Below are 19,578 nucleotides of genomic sequence, written 5' to 3'. Positions count from 1 at the left end.
TATGATTCCACTTCCATAGATCTGAACATGGTCATAATATCCCATGCCCAAATAGGGATTTGCAAGCTAGATATTTATGTGTCTCAGTCCTCTCACAGGTTTAATTAGGGAACATGCCATAGAAAATCTAACAGTTACGGGATTATTCCCAAAACCACCACTTGGCATTACCACTTTTGGTGAGGCAGGTAATCCCAGACAACTCTTATCTCTCAGGGAATAGCTTAGTGTTTATTGCATTTGACCAGGAGAGAGGAAGCTTGCTTTTTCTTCCTTTCTTTTTTTTTTTTTCTTTCTTTTTTTTTTTTCTTTCTTTTTTTTTTTTTTCTTTTTACCACTGACCAGTGAAGACTTACACTTCTCAAGTAACAACCTAAATGCAAGACAGATTTGAAAACAATTGTTAAAATTATCTCATCATGCCTCCCTCATCCAATCCGGTGTATATCCTGGGAAGCAGGCTACACTGGGATGGGGAGAGCACATAAAATCCTCAGTGAAAAAGGTGGTTGGATGACATGCAAAGGGATATTGAAGGGATACTGTCTGCATTTTTGGCACTATTGACAGGACTGAGATGGTAATTTGTCTGAAATAGTCATTACACCAAAGATTAAAGCAGAAACTAGCCATCTTCTTTCTTTGAGTAATTCTTCATGAAGTTCTTTCTGGATCTGTTTTTAGTCACATAAAATCAGACAAGAACAAAAATAACTTAGGCCGAAATTCAGAAGTTAGATATTTTTGAATTTGTCTCACAGAAGGTTGGAGTCCCACTGTTCAGTACTGTAGGAAGCTATCAATTATTTCATGCCTTAGAGGCCACAGTCATGAACTGACACTCCACTGTGCCCTGCAACAAAACACAAACCAATAGAACTGTCTGTCTTCTAAGAGACAGGAGAGAAAATTGTCTGTCACAAAGTTCACAGAAACGTAAGTCTTTTGATAAAGAGACAAAGATTTACTGCTTTACATCTATTTCAGTGGAAGTGAGGTCTATATACTGCAGTCTAGATACCTTTAGTCTTTTTCTTTTTAAGATTAAAAAGTACATTTACTTCTAAATTTTTCATTTAAGTTCTCCAAACACATTGCTATATACAGAATATACATTATTCAGGTTCATCTAATGGTTTGCACTGTCTGTTCAGTTACAGTAAAAGTATCAGAGAATAAAATACAATTTATTTTTTTTTATTTTTAAAATATTAGGACAAGGAGTACTATCACATGCTCTGAATTAATTTATAATAATTAATTTATAATAAAGCAGGCAATTCTAATTACTGTTAAATGTAAAACAGATCACTGGTATTACAATTACTATATAAAAGACATCTAAATCAAATCTGCAGTACTTTTGCAGCTGGTTCTAGTGAATCATCTTACACAGCGCACCTGTATTTCACTAGAAATCTTTGTCTTTCAAGAATGAATATTTGAAAAAAAAACCAAAAAGAACACCTGCTTCATTAAAAATTCTCAAGTCCAAGGAGTTCTCAAATCTAATGAATGTCTAGCATCCCTTAGAGCTCTGTTTTAATAGCCTGGGGTTCTTAATGTGTTACTAGATCAAGAAAACATCAAGGAACTGTGAAAACAAAACGCATCATGAAAACTCAACATGTTCTGCTGCAAAAGGGCACTGGATCAAAGAGATGGCACCAGATCAAAGAGATGGCATGATGGCACTACACTGTTTCATGGCAGAATAGATGGCTATTGAAAAAGCGATAAATGCTAGTAAAATACATGTTTAAAGAAGGTGAAATTGTCACTTGAAGGATGCTCAGTGACTACAGTTATCTGCACTCTATTTCTTAAGCCCTGTTCCCACCCTGACCTACTTGCTAATACAAATAGCACTTCCATAATGTTACCTTTTTGATTTGGAGTTTGGAATCACTGCTGCCTCTTTGCTGGACTGTTTTCCTGTTACTATTTGGCAGTTATAATAATCCTTTTACATACAAAGTAGAGGAAAGATTATCCCTCTGATTGTAGCTATGGTAGAACTAACTGCAGTCATTTTCTTCTACTTTCACTGCAAACACACATTATTTTCTTCTTTTTTATATTTTTCTTCTTTTTTTTCTGTTGTTTTCTGTGATTGCAGCCTTCAGTTGTTGCTTCCTTCCTGTTTTCATTTGTGCTACATATGCTGTTGAATTCCAGTTTGGACAGTTCCTGAGCTACATCCTTTTTCAGTTTGGCATTGCAGATGCACTCTTGCTCTATTATTAAATTCACTTCTTTGTGTGTGCTTTTACAGCCAAACCTCCTTCCCTGCAGAAATACTTTGAAGATCAGCAAACCCTAAATTAAAATGAAAAGAGAATTCTCTGCTGTCTTTCTATGAGCTGCTGGCAGTGCTGTGCTTTAGGGCAAGTCAAAGACCTAGGAGCAAAATACGTTGGTTGTATTAGTTTGGTTGGCTGAGTAAAAACTGTATCTTACACTGCTAATTTTGTTCAGGGAAAGATCCAAGTCTTTGCCACAGTCCCATGAAAGTGTCCCAAGGCAGTCGACAGCAATATGCTGGAAAACACAAAGACAGCTATGAACAGAGGAGAACCAAAATAAAACCTTCCCTACTTTCCAGATGCCCTTTGTCTTTTCCCTATCACACTAGCAGTAATCAAAGTCTTATGTTTTGTTTTGCTCTCAGAAGTTTCTTAGCAACTTAACCTCTAATTCTCTATTACTTCTTTTTTTTCTTGCCAGAGAATATTGTTGCTATAGCAAAACTAGATAAAGCTTTCTGAGTAACATGGAGACGTTGTACATGCAATATTCTGGATCAATATTTCCCAATTTTTATAAGCCAAATTTCGTACCAACCAGAATAGATCCCACTGAGAGAATGTATGTCCAGAGAATTTATTAGTTTGGATTGTGTCCATGTATTGGTCTTACAGCTCATGGTTTGGGAACCCCTGCCCTAGATTAGGAAAACATCTATTCATGTGTTTTCATTCCTTTTCCCCCAAGCCCTCTTTTTTATAACAGCTCATAGAATCATAGAATCATAGAACTATTCAGGTTGGAAGAAACCCTGGGGTCACTAAGTCCAACCATCATCCTTACTCTACAAAGTTCTCCCCTAAACCATATCCACCAACACCACACCCAAACGCCCCTAAACACATCCAGGGATGGTGACTCAACCACCTCCCTAGGCAGCCTGTTCCAGTATCTAACCACTTTTTCTGCAAAAAGATTGTTCCTACTGTCCAGTCTAAACCTCCCCTGTGGCAGCTTGAAGCCATTCCTTCTTGTTCTGTTGCTGATTACCTGTGAGAAGAGACCAGGACCAACCTCTCTACAATGACCTTTCAGGTAGTTGTAGAGACTGGTGAGGTCTCCCCTCAACCACCTCTTCCTCAAACTAAACATTCCGAGCTCCTTCAGGCGTTCTTCATAAGACTGATTCTCTAGGCCCTTCACCAGCTTCGTTGCCCTCCTCTGTACTCGCTCCAGCACCTCAATATCTCTCTTGAATTGAGGTGCCAAGAACTGGACACAACACTCCAGGTGTGGCCTCACCACTGCTGAGTACAGGGGGACAATCACCTCTCTACTTCTGCTGGTCACACTATTTCTAACACAAGCCAGGATGTCGTTTGCTTTCTTGGCCACCTGGGCACACTGCTGGCTCATATGCAGCCGCTTGTCAGTTAGAACCCCCAGGTCCTTTTCTGCCAGACACTTTCCAATCACAGTTCCCCAAGCCTGGAGCGTTGCCTGGAGTTGTTGTGGCCCAAGTGCAGGACCCGACACTTGGCCTTGTTGAAGCCCAAACCATTAACATTAGCCCAACAATCCAATCTATCCAAGTTTCTCTGCAGAGCCTCCCTATCCTCATGCAGATCAACACTCCCATCTAGCTTCCCATCATCTGCAGACTTACTGATGGTACACTCTATGTCCTTATCAAGATCATCAATAAAGATGTTAAACAGAAATGATCCCAACACTGAGCCCTGAGGAACACCACTTGTGACCAGCCCCAGTTGGAGTTAGGCAATCCCCACTTAGGGTAAGTACTTAAATTTCCTTCACAATCCTTTTGGCTGACCTTTAGAAGGCAGTCTGGGCTATAGAAGTTCAAAATGTAGGAAATCTTCACCTGTGTCAAATCCTTGCCACAGTCTATTTTGAAACAAATTACTACCAGAAAAGGACTTATGATTTTTTTTTCATTAAGGTGTTGGCTAAGGCAGTTTTGCATCTTCACCTCCCTACATCACTTTTACATATATATATATATATATATATATATACACACACACACATATTTTATGAGCTATTCAGGTGGTTAAATCACTGATAAAAATACAGATGGATATAAATGTAGATGTGTGACAAATACAGACAAACATGAGTGTTGGGTTATTAGCTGACAAAGACTTCAGATTTAAGCTTCTAAATCCATTGTGTACTTTGATCATCATTCTCATTAATTACTTTCTCATTAAAGATATAAAATGTATTATCCTATTATCTCATTCTTCCAGATATATTTAAGGCCAGATGGTCCACAACATAGCAAAGATTTTAAGAACATGAGCTTAAAAGAAAAACCTCAAATGTCATAAAATACACCAATAAGATAATCTTATTTTAACATCAAGTGTAGGAGTACTGACGAATTTCAAAACTCTTGAGAGCTATAAAATAATCTGCACACGTTGCTTTATTTTTGGCCTCATTGGAGTTATAGTTCATATCCTTTGTAATATTAGTGTTGTGTGGGCAGACAGGCAGTCATAACACCCTGGACTACTCCAGCCTTACAGATACCCTGATTTATTGTTAGAAACTGAGAAAAAAACAACAAAACAAAACATAAACAAAAATAAAAACAAATAAGCAACAACATCAACAGCAACACCAAAACAAACAAACAAAACCAAAATGAAACAAACAAAACCTCAACAGCAACAACAACGCAAACAACCCAAAAATACCCCAGCAAATACTTGTGTAACCTGTAGCAGGATGCTTCTTGTTCATTGCATCATTGACCTGAACATTAGGGGGCGGCATCTGCTTGGTGACTCTTCAGACCTCTGTTCTGTTGGCCCTTTGTAATTGATAGCATTTTGTAATAGGGCATTTCCTCCCAAACTGTAAAGCCTTACCCACTCAACTAATTCCAATTAAACACTGTGGAGGAATCAAAGTCAAACTGATTGCTGTGTATCACTAGGATATTTCCTGAAAAATTCTGTGTGTGCAATGACTGGTCTTCTCTATCCATTTCTGGCATTTCTGTCTCAGAGGATGAAGTAGCTGTGTTTCCAACAAACAGCCACCCCTTGTGGCTGGCTCCCGTGCAGTCCACGCAACACAGCCTATACCTACTCATCTTCAAAAAGTGAACTGTGGTTCCACCCCTACTACATTACTCTATCTTTGCAAACAGTATTTTTTCAAGTTGATGTTTTGTGTTTTGTTGTGTTTTTTTTTTCTTCTCATGTACCCAACAACATTTCCTTCTTTTCTTTCCTGTCCCTATCACACTCCCAAGAAAACCAACACCCCTCCAACACCAATACAGCAATACATTGCTGAATTTCTGTCCCACTGCATTGGAGAAGCTGTTTTTTCTATAAATACGTGTTCTTGACCAGGCTAGTGTCAGCAAACCCTGTGGTTAGGTCTGGGTAACCATCCTCTCAAAGATCACATGAGCAGCTCAGTGACTATGGGTGCTCCCTCACCCAGTACATGCAGAAGAAATACCTGCTTTTCTCTCTCCAACAGCTGACTTTCACAATGCTTGTTCAAACTGCAGATCTTTGAGACCACTACAGGTCTGTTGTATTTGCTTGATATAGGTCAGTAAATTCAAAAGATATTACTGAGGGGGAAAGGGAGACATACTGGTGGCCTAATAGTAAGAGACTTAGATCACAGAATCACAGAATCATCACGGTTGGAAAAGACCTCTAAGATCACTGAGTTCAACCATTAAACCAGAAAAAAAACAAACACCACCATGTCCCATAGAGCATGTCCTGTAGTGTCAGATCTTTAATGTTACGAAAGTGTTCCCATAAACTTTTACAGAGTGTCTAGAGTATTGTAGGTACTGAACTAAAAATAGGGTACTAAATTGTGGAAGCTCAACATGAGACAGCCATGTGTGCTTGCAGCTCGGAAAGTCAACTGTATCCTGAGCTAAATCAAAACAAATGTGGCCATCAAGTCAAGGAAGGTGATTCTCTGCCTCTACTTGGCTCTCGTGAGACCCCACCTGGAGTACTGTGTCCAGCTCTGGAGCCCTCAACATCAGAAGGACATGGATCTCATGGATAAAGTCCAGAGAAGGGCCACAAAGATGACCAAAGGGCTGGAGCACCTCTCCTGTGAGGACAGGGTGAAAAAGTTTGGGCTATTCAGCCTGGAAAAAAGAAGGTTCCAGAGAGACCTTAGAGAGGTCTTCCAGTACCTGAAGGGGGCCTAGAGGAAAGCTGGGGAAGGATTTTTTACAAGGGGTTGTAGTGAGAGGACAAGAGGTAATGGATCAAAACTGGAAGAGGGGAGATTTAGGTTAGACATTAGGAGGAAATTCTTTAGTGTGAGGGTGGTGAGACACTGGCACAAGTTGCCCAGGGAAGTGTTCAAGGCCAGGCTGGATGGGGCTCTGAGCAACCTGATCTAGTGGGAGGTGTCCCATTTCATGCAGTGGGGTTGGAACTAGATGATCTGTAAGGTTCCTTCTAAATCAAACCATTCTATAATTCTGTGATTCTATGATTCTATGTTGCTCTTAGTTCATGTTGATCAGTGCAAACCAAATTTCTGAAACTTGTACACGCTATCTGTAAAGTGTGGAACCAATTTTCCATTTCCTGGAATATTCAGATCACAGTTTGGTTCAAACACACTCTAACAGATAAAGTTATTAAGCTACTTCCAGCAATGAACAGTGTTTGTGTTGTCCACGAAGCCAGTGATAAATAGTCATTAAGAGCCTGGTATGAATCTCGAATGAAGGGATATTAAGTAAAAAGGTGTATATTACATATTTTAAACAAAGGATCTTTCCCTACGATTATTGTGCCGTTTACAAAGGAATATATGGAAAATATATTAGCATATGTGAGCCACGTAATTTACCAATTTAGTTGGAGACCTTTCAACTGCTGAGCTGTCACAGAATAAGGTCTTGCTATGCATTAACTGAAAAATCATGAGAGGTTATGTTCTATTATCATAAGTTAGCATTGATTTAGGACATCAAAAGCCTGGCTACCCCAAAGAAAGCAATAAAAATTCCAGATGGAATCATTCTGCCTTACCTTATGTCTTGCATATCACTTTGAAATGTTAACAAGGTACTCCTCAAATGTCGCTTATCAAACAACCTTTCTGAAATATGATGGCAAAACAGAAAAGGATCATAGAATCCTAGGGGTTGGAAGGGACCTCGAAAGATCATCTAGTCCAACCCCCCTGCCAGAGCAGGGTCACCTAGAGCACATCACACAGGAAGGCGTCCAGGCGGGTTTTGAATGTCTCCAGTGAAGAAGACTCCACAACCTCTCTGGGAAGCCTGTTCCAGTGCTCTGTCACTCTCACAGTAAAAAAAAAAATTCTGATATTCACCTTAAACCTCCTATGCTCCAATTTGTATCCATTACTCCTTGTCCTAAATCTGGTCATCATTGAAAAAAGCTTAACTCCATCTTCTTGACACTCACCCTTTACGTATTTGTAAACATTGATGAGGTCACCCCTCAGTCTCCTTTTCTCCAAACTAAAGAGACCCAGCTCCCTCAGCCTTTCCTCATAAGGGAGATGTTCCACTCCCTTCAGCATCTTTGTGGCTCTGCACTGGACTCTTTCAAGCAGTTCCCTGTCCTTCTTGAACTGAGGGGCCTAGAACTGGACACAATACTCCAGATGCGGCCTCACCAAGGCAGAATAGAGGGGGAGGAGAACCTCTCTTGACCTACTAACCACACCCTTTCTAACACACCCCAGGATGCCATTGGCCTTCTTAGCCACAAGGGCACATTGCTGGCTCATGGTCATCCTCCTGTCTACCAGGACCCCCAGGTCCCTTTCTCCTACACTGCTCTCCAGCAAGTCAGCCCCCAGCCTGTACTGGTCCATGGGGTTGTTCTTCCCCAGATACAAGACTCTACACTTGCCCTTGTTGAACTTCATCAGGTTTTTCCCCGCCCAAGTCTCCAACCTGTGAGGATGTACTTAATGAAGTTATATTTTATTTTACAAAAAAGAATCAAGTTTTTGTTTTGCGTCACTATCTCCTAAAATTTATGTTATCTATGTGCACCAGTGTATACTTTAAATCTGGAACATATTTTGCAATACAATTTTTAAAAGTCTTGTCAAATAACAACCTGTTTTATTATTGCACTATAGAACAGATATTTACATTTTCTGGATAACCCCTACATGTTACTATTTTTTCTGTAAGCCATTAACACGTATTTTCAAAGCCTTTTCTACCAGATTTATAGCCAAAACCCCTCAAAATAAGTATCTCAGTATTTGCAGATTAATGTTTAGTTTTAATTAGAAGTGTATTTGCAAACAGAGACATAAAGGTGCTGATGAATTTTAGGTGGTATTTCTTGCTGATAACCATAGCCACAGTTCTGAAACTGAAAGCCTGATTTTGATGTCTTAAAGGCTTTGCATGAGTGTAAACATTTTTTCCAGTAATTTCACCCAAAGTAGGTTGAGAATCCTATCCTATTCCTTTCTGCTTTGCAGACTGTTAGATACAGATATTGTGTTAAATGACACATTTTAAAGTGTGACCAACTCATCACATTTTTGTGCTCTTTCTCTTCAGTACATTCTGAATTACACTTGTTTTCAACATTATACATTGACTATGTATATTTTTAAACAAATTTCTTATGCAGAAGGCAATTACATAACTAAGGTGCAGATCTCCCTTTGGCCTCAATCTTATTTTTATTAAGGTCAGCCTCTGCCAACTCAGTACAATAAAGGAGCCATAAAAGTGCTGCTCAGTGAGAATCAGGCCCATTTGAGCAGAGAAACTAAGCAAAAGGCAATGGTCCTGATCTAATGGCCTCTTCTGGTCTTTGCATCTGTGAGTTCTCTCCAATTATTTTAAAATTCTTCTTTCACATGGGTCATTGTAACTTAAAGAAAACTCAGATATATTTATGCTGAATATAGTTAAGTTTGGGGTGTTTTTTGGTGACATACCAAAACACCAAGATATGATAAAGAAGCCACTGGACGCACATTTGTTTTTTAAGTTTTCCTGTGCTCCCTTGTTTTGGAAGTCATTTAGGAAAAAGTTGTATGAACTGAACTTTTAACTTCATCCCAAATTGGAATGATCACTTATGCCTAAAGGCCACTTTATATCAGGCTTCTATTTCTTTATGTTACTGACATAAATGCTCACCCATTAAAATGATAGAACATGTATTAGAGCACAATGTTGTCAAGAAGAAGCTGTCTTTGAATACTGTAGAGCAAATAATTAATTGGTCAGGTTGCGAGGTCTTTAACACAATTTCTTCCTTGATCACAAGGAAACTTTCTAGTGATGTTCCTCCTGTCATGATCATTAAAGGGTGAGTCTACACCCACAAAGGTTTGAGTGAAAGAACTTCATTTTTATAACCTATGGAGGCTTGAGTCATTCTGAACAGAGTTTTAGAAAATGAAGGGCTGTTTCAATAAAGCTGTTTCATAATTCAACTCTGTGGATATCTGTGGGTATCCAACATGAGTGCAAGGGATGAGCTTGCCATCAAACATTATATCAACTGAAAGCAGACACTGAATTAAATAGAGGGATGTGTCTTGATCTGAGCACAGAGCAAGGAAGGCAGACCTGACTCATATCAGTGGCAAAGCTTCAGCTGATCTCAGCAGGAGGAGGGTTTCAATGTGTTTAGCCTGCTTGGGACATTATTCTAGATCTGACTTGGTTTCCATTGCCATATTAGGCTCAGTTTGCTGAACTGATGTCAAAAAAATTAGTGATTCCCTGAAGGATTGTGAATACTTGTATTTTTGCTTGATTAAATGTGTGCTAATTATTGCAATAATCACCTTAAAATTGCTTATTCATTCTCTGAAAAAAAACCAAAACAAAACCCAAACAACAACAACAAAACAAAAACAAACCTACATAACATCACTCATTTTAAAACTTCGGCACACACAGAATTTGCTGTCCATCTACAGTTGTCAGTGTAACTGTTGAAAAAGACATGTATTTACCTTTTTTTGTTGTTTTAATTTAGTTGTGTGTTGACTGTCTTTTTAACTCACTTTGATCAATGTTTGCACTTTCTTAGAATACACAGATATGTCCATATATACTGATTTACTCATACTGTTTGCATGTCTATACATCCAAAGATTAAGTATACTATTTATGATCAAAAGCTTTGTCCAACAGAAGCAATAAGATTTAACATCTCAAGTGTTGTTTTGAATTGTATTTCATAGGGGTATAATAGCTCTGAACATTCCACAAGTATAAACATAAAAAGGACATAACTAGTATAGAGATGTGAGAGATATTTTACTGTGTGCTACTTTTTCCAGGCTAAAAATGCTATAAATTTATGTTCACAGAAAAAAAAAAAAAAAAAAATATTTATGTATACATATATCTATATAGATACCTTCATATAGTTTTATACTTATGTGTATTAGATTTTCTGTCAAGTAAGTAGATGGTTTAACTGAAACAATTTTTTTTACCCATTTCTGAAATATTTTTAAAGTAATAAAGCTGCCTCAGTTATCTGTTCATTCTTACAACTATGTAAGATCATTGTTGCATATCCATAAAAGCAGTGCCTGGATGTCTAATGGAGAATCATTCCGTTATTGGCAGCACCAGTAAATCATTGACACAACACAATTCTGATTCAGAATAAACTGTTTTTCCCTCAGTGGACTTGATATAATGAAAAATCCTCTCAAACAATGCAAGCAAAATTAATCATGAGTAGTAAAATAGCATTGGCTTATATTCATGCTCATATTGTGATGCTGCAGAACAAAATGAACGTCTTCCTGCATTCAGGATCATCCCAGAGATGTTTCCATTTAAGGGGCATAGGATGCACAAAAAGTAGCTCTGTGGCAGTGTTCCAAGACAGAAGGTTTTTGCTTATAATTTCTGCCAATCTGAATTCTGTATGTAGCTCTTTTTTGTATTTAATTATACAAGTTTAGTAGGTACATAACATTACATTGCATTCTGCATTATCTTTTAATACCTGAGAAGTTATAATGAAGTCAGGCATTATAGGGAAGCTAAAAATCAGTATTTTCAGACTGGATGGGGTGTGGAGCAACCTGATCTAGTGGGAAGTGTCTCTGCCCCTGCAGGGGGTTTGTAACTAGATGATCTTAAAGGTGCATTCTAGCCCAAACCATTCTATGTTTCATTCTATGATTTGACTGGAATGTTTTATAGATTAACCATTTTTTTTCTTTCCTTTTTTCTGCTGCTGCTGACATGTAACTGCTGTTTTTAGGCTGTAGTTATGAGAAGTTAGCAGTTTGAGAAGCTTAGAGTTAATTACAAATATGAGTGAACTACATTAACATTGTTGAAATGAAAAAGCTGCCGTATTTGGAAAACACGCTTAAAGGTTATGAAGTTATGTTTCTACCCTATAACAAATCAGTGACAGAAGTAGTTCTCATGTCTGATGGCCAATTCCCAAATATGTTTTAGGTTTCCACAGCACACCCGCCTTCCTTTGGTTTTACTCTCTCTTTTGGCAGTTCTTATCTAATGTGAAACCTGAAAAAAAATGATTCCTGCTCCACTCTTGCCAACATGTCACTGTGAAAAGAAATAATTCATCAAGTTTTCTTCCTCTTCCTGCTTCCTTATTAGACACTCAGCAGTTCCTCCTGTTAGCTACAGGGAAAAGGCTGGGGATAGTATGGGAACTGCTATTGACTTCAGCATGAGGATGTGGGCAAGCATGTGAGAGTCCCGAGCTTTGAATAGGACATCTCAGTGTCTATAAGTATCACAACAGGAAAGTCCAAGTTTAGTCCACAGAGCTCTCTTAGGTGCTCATTGGCATCTGCACCCAGGTCACATCCTTGACACTATTTGTCAGCTCTTTCAGAGCATCCCAAGGTAAGTCTGTAGAGACAAGGACCAGCTGGGCACTTTCAGGCAAGTCAGAAAGCTTAGAAAACAGTTATTGAAAGGAAAGTTGGAAAGACCTGGGTTATTTAGTCTACATAAACCTGAAAATTTATGCAAATGATTGTTCTAAAACAAAGGCAGCAAACAAGTGAGGGACTTAAACTGTAGCACCGATTTATATTGTAACTTAGGAAAAACAATTGTAAGATCTTATAAAGTTGTCTAGGTGTCCAAAATGCCTTTCTTCCTGGTTAAAATGCCAAATCTTTATCTTCTCCTCACTAAAAGAATTAGGGATCAAGAGAGAATGCTGAACAAGTTAAATATCATTGGTGCTTTAAGAGGCAGCAATCAGTCAAATTTCTTTTCAATTCATGGGACAAACCATGCAATATATATGTACAGATATAACTTCTTCCAGTTACTCTGACTAGAAGTGAGAGATTGCAAGCATGAAGTCATCACATACTAGAAGCTATATTTTATTGTAGACATGACTACAGTCAGGCTGAATTACTTTGCTGCTCTGAACTACAGATGCAGACAGCTGCAAAACTCTCCAGTTTCATGCAAATTAGGTGTTGCTATAGACTACCAGTCACTTAAGTTGCCATCACAACCTTTATCAGTTTGAGGAAGTTTGGATACTCTGTAACTAGTACCAGTAATCCGCTGTGCAAGTTGTCTGCCAAATTCACTGCATAACTACATCTTCTAGTTATCATCTTGTAAAAAAAAACAGTGTTTCATGCATATAATCACCTCACTATTTTCCTTTGAACTACCCTTCAATTCATTTATCTTTATAATATGTATGAAAACGACAACAAAGATGAAAAATTGCACTCTAAAAAAAGCCAGGTAGCAAGACAAGAATGACCATCCATTACATACACAGTTATTGTAAAATGACCTCATCAAAATACAACCATTTACAACAGCTCACTAAAAGCAGTTCCACCTCCTTGATATTAAACAAGCAAATTTACCTTTGCAAGACTGGCAGCACCTTTGGATGAGCAGAAGGACTCTTTTAATATTTTTAGAGCTTTTCAGATACAGAAAAAAACCCTGAAAGAGCAGAGAAATGCAATAAAAAAAGGACATCCACTCAGACAACAAACCTCCACAAGTGGAGAAAAAATCTCAAACATATTCTTAAATGTTATTGATCAGATAACACTCACAGGAGAGGGATTTCACATGGGCAAAACAATTTCCATCATCATTATGTTGATGCAAACAAATGTTTTGCATAACAAAAGAAGACCAGTCTACAGTCTAATGAATGTACTCATTAACTGCAATAGCTTCAGCTAGAAATTGAAGGCGGAGGGACTTCAGAGAAAAAGAAATCAGCTCAACTGATCCCAAGATACTGCTGCATTTTCTGTTTAGAAAATAAGAGGAATTGTTTACAAAAGGGAAGGTGGAGAGTCTATTTTTGCTGTGTACATGCATCTCTTAGCATTTTGTCTAACCTTAGAAACAGTGGTTTAGAAATGTGTGCTGAAAATTCCAGGCAGTTTTCACAGAGATCCTAAAGCTGTGTTTCCCAACTCACTGTTAGCAAATCATGACATTTCAGTGATCACAGTTTGTCCAGAGCCAATAGCTGAAAGTTATCTTTGGTATAGAGAGCTACTTAATAGACCAAACCAGGCAAGGTGTCCTCAGCTTTCTATGCTGTATCCTACTGGTGTAAAAAAAAGCATCCATCATGTAAGCTGCAGAGACGACATGTAACATGATGAGGAGACGTTGGCAGTCACCTTCTCTCTTATCTGCATGCTCTGTTCTGAGCTCAAAGGATGGCACAAGTCGAAAATCCCCAATACATCTGTATTTTCCTATCGTTGACACCCCGTGAGTTTTGTTACTCTACTGTAGGTGCAGAAGTTAAATATGATGCATCACTGGTGCTTTTTTATATTCATGCAAGCCTATTTTTCTACTCCACTTTCATGGGCTTTTAAATATTAGTTTAGCATTTGCTTTGCCACATTGTCTGTCTGAGCCTTTGTTATCTCTATGTTGTTGTCCCTAAGTTGTTTGAGTACCTCTTTTATATAACACTGCTAAAAGCCTCTTGCCCAAGAAGCTAAACTGAAATACTTGAATGAAAAGCAGCTCTGTTCAATTAAGAAATCCTTGTGTAAGAAAGTTGAGAAGAGTTATGTAATATGAAGCTGTTACTTCTATCTTTTTCCAATAACTTGAAGTTATTGGAATGGCATCCCTGTTGCAAATCTTCTTAGGAAGGATAATTGTTCATAAATTAATACTATAAATTATATAGCACTCTGCTAGATTAGATCTACAAAACTGTTCCTCTGAAAAAGTTATAAAGACATTAATTACAAGAAAAAAGTTTCTTTCCACGTTGTTTGTGAGACAAGTTATAAAGATGAGATACTGACAGCACAACTCTTTTAAATTCCATTCAGGTTAGGGTTGGTTTTTTTCTAAATACACTACAGAAAACCTATCACTTCCCACATTCATAAAACCTGTCAGATTTTATAAGGATGGATAAAACTGCTTAAAAACTTGCCAAAGATTAAGATGAATGCTTTGAAGAAAAGTTTAAATATCTCATAAATTAAAAAACCCTTTTGTGGCTTTTACCACAAAACAGCCCATAAATGGTTCTAACTCTAGGTCCAGTAAATAGTCCTGCTGGATGGTGGGGAGTGTTGGCTCTTTGGAGCCTCCTGAGTGTGGTTGGGAACATTAACACTTGCGTTCATGCCTAACTGCATCTGAGCTTGAAGGTTAATATTTCAAGTGCTATACTCAAGCTGAACATCATTGCTCATCTTTCTCCTCTCATGAAAGTATATTTTCTTCTTTTACGCTGAGTAATTCAGTGCATTTGAAATCTGAAGCATGTTTAATAGTCCCTTCATTTACACTCCAGACAATGAATATTATTTTTGCTGCTGGTAAAGATATTTATTGACTTTGCAACTGCAAAAAATATAGTTAAGAGTCTAGTGTTTTGTGCAGAAGGAGGTACTGATTAAGGTCTTGACTTCTGCACTGGGTGAGGACAGCTGAGTCCCTGTGCAGAAGAGAGGGACTGTGCTGGGGACCAGTGCCTGCAGCAGGTTTCCTGCCTGCTCTGAAATACCAGAGCTAAGTTTAAGCGAGGCAGCCGATGATCAAAATAGAACAACAGAACCAAACAGATGAAGGTGGCCGACATCAGTCACACTAGGACTATGTTAAACTAGAGTTAGCTTTAAACAACTCATAAAGTTTTAAAATAAGACAAATGAAAGTTTTTTTTATTACCTTTAGTTTTTCAGCTTTCAGAATTTAAAGGTGCTCTCTATAGTCGGTAACATCAGTGTCGTCTTAGAGGGAAAAAAATCTGAGATTCTTCTACAGTTCTCTAACTGTAAGACCTGGCTTTTGAAAAACTGAAACATCATGTACATCATAAAACGACATAAATCTGCAATGGTCTAATAAGATATGCATATTTCTAGTGGAGTTGACTGAAATTTTGTAAATGTCAGTACTTCCAAGAAAATCCATTGTGAAACTGGGGAAAGAGGAATTGTCTCCTGGAGACATTCATGGTCAGGCATGATGGGCTTCTGAACAACCTGGTTTAGTTAGAGATGACTCAGGTTATTGTAGGGGTGTTGGACTAGACTACATTTATAGGCCACTTTCAACCCAATACCTTCTATGATTCTATGAATTACCCTGAGAAATTTGTGACATTTTGTTTGATTTGGATTTTCAGTCACTTCTGGCTACTTGTGGTCAGAGTATTGCACGCAGAAAGGTTAATGGACAGGGATTAAAATTCTGTGTGCAATACAGTGTCAAGTAATTTCATAGTACTCCAGCTACCGGCAAGAAAGAAATAGAAAAAACACATGGATCTGCATGATGCTTCATTAGTCGTGTCTGCAGACAGGATTTATTGCTTCAGATGTAATGTCATACTGTCACATCCTCTGAGCTGTGAGCTGGTGCTTCTGCTTGAGCAGTGTCAGCCCATTCTAATGTGCTTCTAGCTCTTTGTGCCATGCCCCATTGTGCAGTATAGACATGGACTGCAACCCAGTCCTGCCCTTCACACTGGAAGAGGTCTTGTCCTCAAGGTCATCTGTCTCCTTTCAGGTAAGAGAAAGATCATCTTGGTGGCAGTAAAACACTGAATTAAAGATTTTCTCTGTAGAGCTCAGTGAGGTACTGTGTGATGTAGAGATGTGTTATACGCAGCAGATTTTAGGATCTCTGATTTTTTAATGTTGTTTCAATTACCTGAAATGAAGGATGAAGAATATATCATCTAAGTAGAAGATGACAATGACAAGCCTAAGGAAAAGGAAAGCACTGAGTTCTTCTACTAAAAGTATTACAGGTCCTTTAGTAGACTCCATTCAGAACCACAGGTGTGGGAGTGTGTTCTACAGCCCCAAATTTTATTTTTAAGAAAGTTCTTTTCTTATTCCATGGAACGGCTAATGTTGTCTCTCATTTATCCCTGCAGTGATGGCTGGGCAGACAGGTACGATGTGACAGAGGGGTATCAGCGTGAAGCTGTTGGTGGAATAACAATCAAACTCCAGTCTCCTGATGTGAAATGGTTTGATGACTACTACCTACAGCTGCGGCCAGAAACCAATCACCGAAATCCATGGTTTCAGGAATTTTGGCAGCACAGATTCCAGTGCCGGTTGGAAGGGTTTCCTCAAGAGAACCCTAAATACAACAAGACTTGCACAAGTAAGTGAATTTATTACTTATACTTTATACACTAGCAGGACTGAAGATCTATTGTAAACAGCTCATGTTGAACTGATGCAGCAGGTTCTGACGGAATAGTGAGTGGGGATGGAAGGAGAAATGCTGGAATTGCAATATTTGCTCTTTTCAAACCGACAACCACCACAACTTAAAAGTATTCAAATCTCTAAAGAAATAAATAGATAGTACTGAACTCCTTTCTATATTTGGAAAACTTGATGCTACTCTATATAATTAGGGATCTGAACACTTTCAAAAATGCTTCTTTTCTGAAACAACGCTATTCATATTGTTTTACCCCACAGGAGCCAGGAGAGAGTTAATATACTAAAATTTATCTGAAGTCCATATGGTAATGATGATTATTTGTGTGCTTCAGACAGAAGACTAGCTGGTTTGAAAGATTTAATTAGGTTTTCTTTCAGCCATGAGTCATTTCAGGAAATGTCATTTTGAGCTGATATTTTCCATTAAAATACACTGATTTTAGCTAAAATTGCCACAATATTTGTCATTTTTGCAAAACAGTGGCAAAAGCTTTTTCTCCCAAACAGATATGGTGTGTTTGGTTTGTTTGTTTGTTTTTATTATTACTTCTGTTAATTATTCTTTATTTAATGAGATGCCAAGCAATACTAAAACAATGGGCACCCTCCTGGTGTTAAGGCATAAGGTGTTGTTACCCCGGGCATTAGCCCAACCACGGCTCTAAGCCCTAAAAATATCAGCATCTTCCATGCAACCTTGAGACCACAAAATGGCTTTCAGAATCAAAGTCTTGGATTTATACAACACAACTCCACCTAAGTCCCACTTAACTTTCCTAAATCAGTCTTCCAGTTTTTACATGGAGGATGTTTATGACCAAGTTGGAAAATGAATGTAGGAATCACAAAATCTCAGCCTATACCTTCAACATTCAACTGGGTTGTCTCCATTATATTTCTTCTGTTACCCTGCCAACACAGCATGACAAAGGCTTTATTTGCACTGTTGACAGGTACTGAATATTGAGCAATAAACTTCATTGATTTCTCCATGATGATGTAGGTCTCTTTCCTGAGATGTCTGTATGGTGGGCATGGCTGGATACAGGCTGGTAAAGTCCTGGTTTCTATTCCTGTGCTGTGTTAACAACAACATATAAACTTGACTCTTCTGGTTTTCTTTTCTTATCCTATTTTTTAGCAACACTGGGAATCTAATTCCTGTTTTATATGGAAGATTTGGAACTGTGAAATATAGGTGCCTACAGAGTCTTTTATAATTACTCAAATGCAATTCATCACTGCAAAGAAATTATCTTGGGAGTGCAGGGAGGTGTTATTTTAGACATGAAGTTGCCCAGTCATGGATATGAGACAACTTAATCATAAAACTGGAATAGGTTGTTTTGAAGAGCAATCATCCTTGGAAGGTTTCCCACAAAGAAATCCTGAATGATCTGCAGCTCAAATAGATTCCTAAAACCAAAGAACATCAAGCACACGAAGAAATGTGCAAGAATTGCAGTCTGCTGATTTGCAAATCATGAAGAGAGAAAAGCACTAATTTCCTAAATTCATTGTTCTAATTATTTATCCTCCAGCTTTATTGTTGTAGTCAATGCTGGGCCATGATGCTTATTAGAAAAGAATAAAAACCAGATTATAATAGCTTTAATTCTTTCTTGCTGCTGTAGGGCAGAAAATAGTCATTCAGTTGTGGATTTCCCCAGAGTAACAATACTATGTGCAGAAATCAATTAAAATTGCCCATTTAATCAGAGTTTTCACAAAGGAAGTTGATAGTCATCATGTTCCTCAGATTTATAGTTTTGATTTTAATCTAGACTATCTGTCAAAATACATACAAAGGAAATTCAAAGTTTGGCCAGAAGGATGACATGCAGGAAAAACACGAATCTATTATCTGAGAACTGCAGGAGGCAGAGACTTTGATGTTGGGATTTTAACCTCAAAAATAACAAGAATTTTTAACTGTCATCATAGTTTTTGTTTCTACCTCATTTCCTGTCTTCTATATGACTATGAATATTATGTCTTTAGATCAATTCCTACATCCTTTTTTTGTTTTCTTAACTTCAAGCACTCAAAGTTTTGAGTCATACCTTCCCTCATTTCCAATTCACAACTGTAGAGATGGTATTTGCCCTTGATGGTCACAAGGATTTAGGGCAACAAAGCTGGTGAAGGTTCTAGAGTGCAAGCCTTGTGAAGGGCATCTGAAGGAAGTGGGGCTGTTTAGCCTGGAGGAAAGAAGTTTGAGGGGTGACCTTATTGCTCTTTACATGAAAGGAAGTTGTAGCAAGGTTGGGGTCTGTCTCTTCTCCCAAGTAACATGCAAGAAGACAAGAGAAAACAGCCTCAAGTTGATCTGGGGAAGTTAAGATTAGACATTAGAAGAAAATTTTACACTGAGAGGGTTATCAAGGACTGGAATAGGCTGCCCAGGGAGGTGGTTGAGTCATCAAACCTAGAGGTGTGTAAGAGATGTGTAGAAGTCGTGCTTAGGGACATGGTTTAACACTGGTCTTTGCAGAGTTAGGTTAAAGGTTGGACCTGATGATCTTTAAGGTCTTTTCCAACCAGAATGATTCTGTGATTCTCTGAGATTTCATGGACTGTCCTGACAGTTTCTGCATG

At 38.2% G+C, this 19,578-nt stretch overlaps 1 protein-coding gene across 1 annotated transcript in view; it reads left to right on the top strand.

Moving 5' to 3' along the window:
* Positions 1-19,578, top strand: part of GRM5 (glutamate metabotropic receptor 5) — a 240,455-nt gene that overhangs the window by 167,484 nt on the left and 53,393 nt on the right. The window contains exon 4 of the mRNA XM_051621069.1: positions 16,677-16,912. Coding sequence (XP_051477029.1) covers positions 16,677-16,912 — 236 coding nt within the window. The remainder of the gene's footprint in view (positions 1-16,676; positions 16,913-19,578) is intronic.

The sequence above is a fragment of the Apus apus genome, chromosome 1 (genome assembly GCF_020740795.1).
Source record: "Apus apus isolate bApuApu2 chromosome 1, bApuApu2.pri.cur, whole genome shotgun sequence".
NCBI lineage: Eukaryota > Metazoa > Chordata > Aves > Apodiformes > Apodidae > Apus > Apus apus.
Note: the sequence above shows the minus strand (reverse complement) of the source record. Positions and strands in the feature narration are given on the sequence as shown.